Source organism: Monopterus albus, unplaced genomic scaffold (assembly GCF_001952655.1).
Source record: "Monopterus albus unplaced genomic scaffold, M_albus_1.0 scaffold69.1, whole genome shotgun sequence".
NCBI lineage: Eukaryota > Metazoa > Chordata > Actinopteri > Synbranchiformes > Synbranchidae > Monopterus > Monopterus albus.
The window spans coordinates 18,676-24,611 of NW_018127949.1; the positions used below are offsets into that span (position 1 = coordinate 18,676).

A 5,936-nucleotide genomic window follows, 5' to 3' on the forward strand; every position below is an offset into this window, starting at 1 on the left:
ACTGGTTTTTAAATCTGTCTGGATTAAAATGAGCAACAGCAAACACGTGGTAAATTCTTCATTACTTTCAAGATGAACTAGTTTTTAAATCTGTCAGGATTAAAATGAGCAACAACAAACACATCCTAAGTGTTTATCTCTCTAATCTCTTGTGCTTCCAGGTAAATGGAAGTGAGGTGTCTCTTCCCACCACTGCAGGAACCTTAGCTCAGGTGATAAGGCAGGGAAGCTACATAGTGGTCGATGCCACTGACCTGATTGTCCAGTTTGATGGCCAGAGGACGTTGCTGGTAAGAATCGGGCAAAACCGTGAAAATAAAGTCGTTGGGATGTGTGGCAACTTCAACAATGATCCTGCAGATGACAAAGTCTTGCCTAATGGCACTTTGGTACAAAACATTTGTGTAGGTTATTCCACACACAAAGCGATATCAAAATACTGTCTGGCCAAGCAGGGTAAGCTGTTATAAGAAGCAGCACATCATAATTTTATTAATATAGCAGCGGACAGTAATGGTAGATATATTTTTTTTCTAGATGTGGATCCACTGATGATAAAAATGATGATGGATTGAACGACTGTCCCTTCAGAGAAGAATACTCTGAGCTCTGCGGTGTCATCACCAACACCAGTGGCTCATTTAGTTCCTGTCACTTGCACTCTGACCCTACTCCATTCTTCATCGCCTGTGTCTACGATCTTTGTCTCTACACTCCAGCCAATGGCATGTTGTGTTCTTCGGTTTCAGCCTATGAGAAAACCTGCTCAGTTTTGGGGTTGGACATCCCAGAGTGGCGCTCGGCTTTGCAATGTGGTATGTTTGGGTTGATAATGGATCAGAAAAATCAATGTTCCTTAAATGATGGAACTCACCATTTACGGTGGCATCTTCTCTCATAGCCATTATGTTTCACTTTTATCACTTCTTGTTTGTTTTCATAGCTGAGACAGACCCCTGTGAAGAGCTGGACTGCACAGAGTATGAGTGGTGTGGTGAGAAGGACGGTGTGTACGGCTGCTTCTGTGATGAACAACACCATCGGCCCAACAATGAGAGCTATGGTATGGGCTAAACCTACTTTAACTTTTTCAGTAATAACTACTCTCCGCTTACTGTATTTCTTCATGTCTTCATAACATATTACTGTATGTTGTCACTTGCACCTACATTTGTATTTCTTCTCTTCCATAGATACATCCATCACTTGTGTCAGAAGTTCAGGCACCATATCCCTGTCGCGCTGTCAGCTCTTTGAAGCTGGATTCCATGCTAGTGCTCTACACCTCCGGGACGACTCCTGCAAAGGGACTCTCCAGGATGGGCGACTAGTGTTCCACTTTAACAATGACGACCAGTTGTGTGGGACAGTCCTCAGGGTACAAAGTATATATTTTCTAGACACAGCACCATCAGCATTTTAGATGTACCATAAATCTCTCAACATCCAGCTTTGTATGTATCAGTAAAAACCATATTGCATCAAGAATATATTTTAACTCTGTTTTCATCTTACTCTCATAGAGCAACGGGACACATTTCATCTATGAGAACATCATCCAGGGTGAGGTGGACCTTCATGAGGGCCTCATTAGCCGAGAGAAGAGCCTCCACCTGAACTTCTCCTGTGAATACCCTCTGGCCCAGGCCCTGTCCATGGATGTGGGCATCAGCCCTTTAGAGAGGTAATAACCACAATACCATTTGGTTTGCATGGTTCTTAAAATTGTTTTTTCAAAACTCCCCGTTCCACACACATGACAGGTCAACACTACATCATCATGATCTAAAACCTGGTGACTTAATGAGCCTGTGATTCTCAGCTTGCAAGACCTTTTAATAGCTGGCAAAATACTTCTGTTTGGTATTTATTCTGCTACTATATGACCCATCATCCCTTTATTTCTCCTAAAAATATTTGTGTATATTCTACACATATTGTAGGTGTTTTTACTTGTGCAGTCTACTGCCACCCTAGAAGCCATTTGTCTCTTCTCAGGTTTAACTTTGTTGTGTAATTTTCTTTAAATTTTTTTTTTTATCTGTAGTATTGTGAAGGAAGCTTCCATCCGGCCAGGGTCACTACCATTTGAGGATGATCCCCTATGAGGATGCTGGCTTCCACACCCCTCTGACCAGAAGCAGAAACCTAGAAATGGAAATAGACCAGAGGATGTACATTGAGGTGGATACAGAAGGAGTTGATGAACAGCAGATTTCCACCATTCTGGACTCCTGCTGGGCAACGCCTTTTAATGACCCTAACTGCTCTGCTCACTGGGATCTCATCACTAGAGAGTAAAGCAATTGTTTTATGTTAGCATGCTGATTCATTGATTTGGGGGCGGCTGTGGCTCAGGAGGTAGAGCAGGTCGTTTCCTAACCGGAGGATTAGTGGTTCAATTCCCAGCTTGTCTAGTCAACATGTCGAGGTGTCCTTGAGCAAGACACTGAACCCCCAGTTGCTCCCGGTGATGTCACCGGTGTGTGAATGCGTGAGTGCTTGGGAGTGCAAATGGGTGAATGGCCGAATAATGTGAAAGAGCTTTGAGTGTGCTGTAAAAGCATAGAAAGGCGCTATACAAGTATAAGACCATTTACCATTCACAAGATCTGCTCACTACATATGAAGTAACCAAAGGCGCTATACAAGTATAAGATCATTCACAAGATCTGCTCACTACATATAAAGGTCTCTTCACTTTGGCAATCTTCTGCACTGGATATTTCTTTACTTTATATCCTGCCTGGTTACACTGTAACAGTCATCAGTGTTCCCTGCCTTTAAGGTGTCCTAATCAAGAAGATGGTACGGTAGAGATTGTTCAGAATGGCGTCTCCACTGTGGCCAGATTCTCCTTCAGGATGTTCACCTTTACCAACTTTTCATCCATCTACCTGCACTGCCGGGTCCACTTGTGTCTCCTGGAACACAACAACTGTAAAGCTGTAAGTATCACTTAACTTGTCTGTATCTGTAGGAAGGAATAATCATTCTGCATATAACCTGTTTGTACCTGTCTGTAACTCACTGTGAGTAAAAGCTTAATCTCAAAACATGCTATGTTGTTTCCCTGCAGCATTGCTACCCAGGTTACCACACAAGAATAGTGAGGGATATATCCCACCATGACACCACCTCCATCTCACTAGGACCAATTCTACTGAAACCAGGTAACTTACATTTTCATACCCTCTGTATTCCTATAGATAACAAACAGTGGATCAGTATATTGAGAAAATGGAACTGAAATGAATGAAGTGCCTTATTCAGTGACATCAGCACAGTGCTTACCTTTGTGGAAACATGCCATTTGTCTTTATTTGAAGTTAGATTTGCTGCTTGTTGTATTGCAGACGAACTGAGCAGTGCTCCAGGCCAGCTGACCTGTGTGGTGACTCTGCTTTTCAGTTTGCTGGTGGTCAAAGCTTTGACCTAGAGAGATGATAAAGAGCTGATAAATGTATATGCATTGTACTAAAACATATTAACCAATCAGCAACAGCATAATCACTGTGCATCACTTTAGTAAGTATTGTTTTTTTCTCTGTTGTGATTCACAAAAAGTGGAATGACATACATTATTTCATACACAGATAGAAACTGTTGACAAAGTTACACGTTACAGAATATTTAGAAATACATCCCATAAGTATCTCCTGAATTGTGTTCCTCGGATATTGTTTAAGGTGGTGATAGTTTTTCTATACAACATTAGAGGGCAGTATAAGATCAAAAACACATATCACATATTCACTGTGCTCTATGTCTATTGGTCACTTTTTTGTATTCAGAATGATGTTTATTGGTTGTAATATGGATACTTTTAAGTGACATTTATTATCATTAAATCAATATTTCATTAGTGATAATCAACAATAAAGACACTTTATGTTAACATGATAATTACTTTAATTATATATGTTGAATAAATAAAGACCATCCTTTCAATGATAACAAAAGGTTTTTTCATCTGATTTCAATATTTAATTTTAGCAGTTTATTTAACATGCCAAGTTCAAGGAATTGTTTTGTCACTGTGATCATTCATGGAGGTATAGCCATATACTTTACATTTAAAAAATCTGTTGAATTAAATAAATTCACATAATCATTAACATTTCATATATTAAATACAAAACACATCATTGATCTTACACTACACAAAGCACTACTTCTGAAATAATTAATTGACTCTTTAAAGATTTTTTTGGATCAAGAGGACACTGGAGAATGTGCAGTGGACAAAGACATATGGGATATCAGATGTTGTACTTAATTAGTTTAAAATTTCATGATTTATTTTAACATTTTATGCAAACCTTTTAAGTTCATCATTGGTGTTACTCATTTTATAGCTGTGAGGGTGACAACTTGAACATAAAAAGCTTAGTACACTGAATATTTAAATAGTAATTTAATGTTATACAGTTTTAGGTATATAAGAAGGAATTCTTTTTACCAGATTTGTGTGACCCAGATTCCACAGTTTTTGTAGAATGACGAAGCTTGGACTATAGATTACCCAAGGACAACAAAGCTTATTGGCATGTTTGACACTGTAAACTTACTACATTGTTTTTAAAGTAAACTGGCATTTCCTTAAAGTTTAATTAAAATTGCACTGATGCTGGAAATACTATTGAGTTTGTCAACAAACTTTTACTCTACTATACTATCATAACATGTATACTACTGAATGGTTCTCATTTGACATGAAAGAAGCTGTGGGTGATACAAAAGGTCAGGTTTCTCTCCTTTGTTGGATCGAGTGTGGAGACTGACAGAGCTAATGTGTCCTGTGTCTTTTCTTTGTGGGCGAAATCCATCATTGTCAGCCAGTGTGTTCTCAACATTATGGGATGAGACCTACAACAACACTTAAACCCACACCCATGATAAAGTATGTAATTTGTCATTGATGTTATTGTACAGTGCAAAGACTTTAAAGGAAGGCAATATGTCCAAAACACGCACTCCCCAGTCTGTGACTGACATATTCAGGTAAGTTATGTGGAAGCTATGTGGATCATTTTTCATGTCTGCTGGCCTAATAACTGCATAATCCTCTTATTCTGTGTTCATGCTGTTCTAGTCTTACCCAAAACACATCCATGGGTTCATGATGGGCACTCAAGGACCAACACCCTCTTTGTTGTGGAGTAGCATTCATTCTTTGATGGCTCCGTGTATCTCATGTAAAAGCTTAGCTCCTCAGACAGTTAACCACCGGGAGGTTAATGTGTCATTTGTAGGCTTTTGAAGTTAATGTGTGCACATGAGTGAGAGAGCAAAACGGAAATTCACTCACAGGAAATAATGTGTAGTTCCCACTGATATCTGCAGGTCATTATTTAGCACATTAAAATGTGTAAGCTTTGCCAAGTGACTGAACTTTACAGGGAAGTTTAAGTATGCAAATTCTTTACATTATTGGTATAGCCAATTTACAGGAGTACAATTCACTTTAAGAAAAGGGGCTCAGGAAAAAATTATTTAGAGATTATTAAGATACTGGTGATGGCATCATATCAATTAATGCTTTATTTTACAGGTCTGTAAATTCCCTAAGATATTTCCTGGAAAGAATTGTATAATAATATATTGTATAATTTGGTACTACGTCAGTCTTAGAACTTTGTCTCTGTAATTTGGGAAGCACCAGAGCTATTACAGTGTGTCCCAGGGGGAACGCAAATGCGTCTACAAGATCTATAACCAAACATGTGAACCTCATGGTGGATCTAGAGGAAAGGTCAGGGGATCACTGAAATCATCAGGCTTCATCTTCTGGGGATCACAATTGTCTGCACAATATTTCATAGAAATCCATCTAATAGTTGTTGAATTATTTCAGTCTGGACCAAAGTGATGGACTACCTGACAGACTGGCATCCTTATAGCCACACCACTAGCACAGCCAAAAATGCTACAGA

The 5,936-nt window shown here is 39.1% G+C and overlaps 1 protein-coding gene across 1 annotated transcript in view; it reads left to right on the plus strand.

Moving 5' to 3' along the window:
- The window catches only part of LOC109963042 (alpha-tectorin), an 11,980-nt gene extending 8,828 nt beyond the window's left edge, over window positions 1-3,152 (plus strand). Inside the window, 7 exon segments of the mRNA XM_074527645.1 lie at window positions 162-171; window positions 538-815; window positions 944-1,063; window positions 1,194-1,378; window positions 1,524-1,684; window positions 2,058-2,297; window positions 2,789-3,152. Of these exon segments, the coding sequence (XP_074383746.1) occupies window positions 162-171; window positions 538-815; window positions 944-1,063; window positions 1,194-1,378; window positions 1,524-1,684; window positions 2,058-2,297; window positions 2,789-3,152 (1,358 nt within the window).
- The last annotated feature ends 2,784 nt before the right edge of the window (window positions 3,153-5,936 follow it).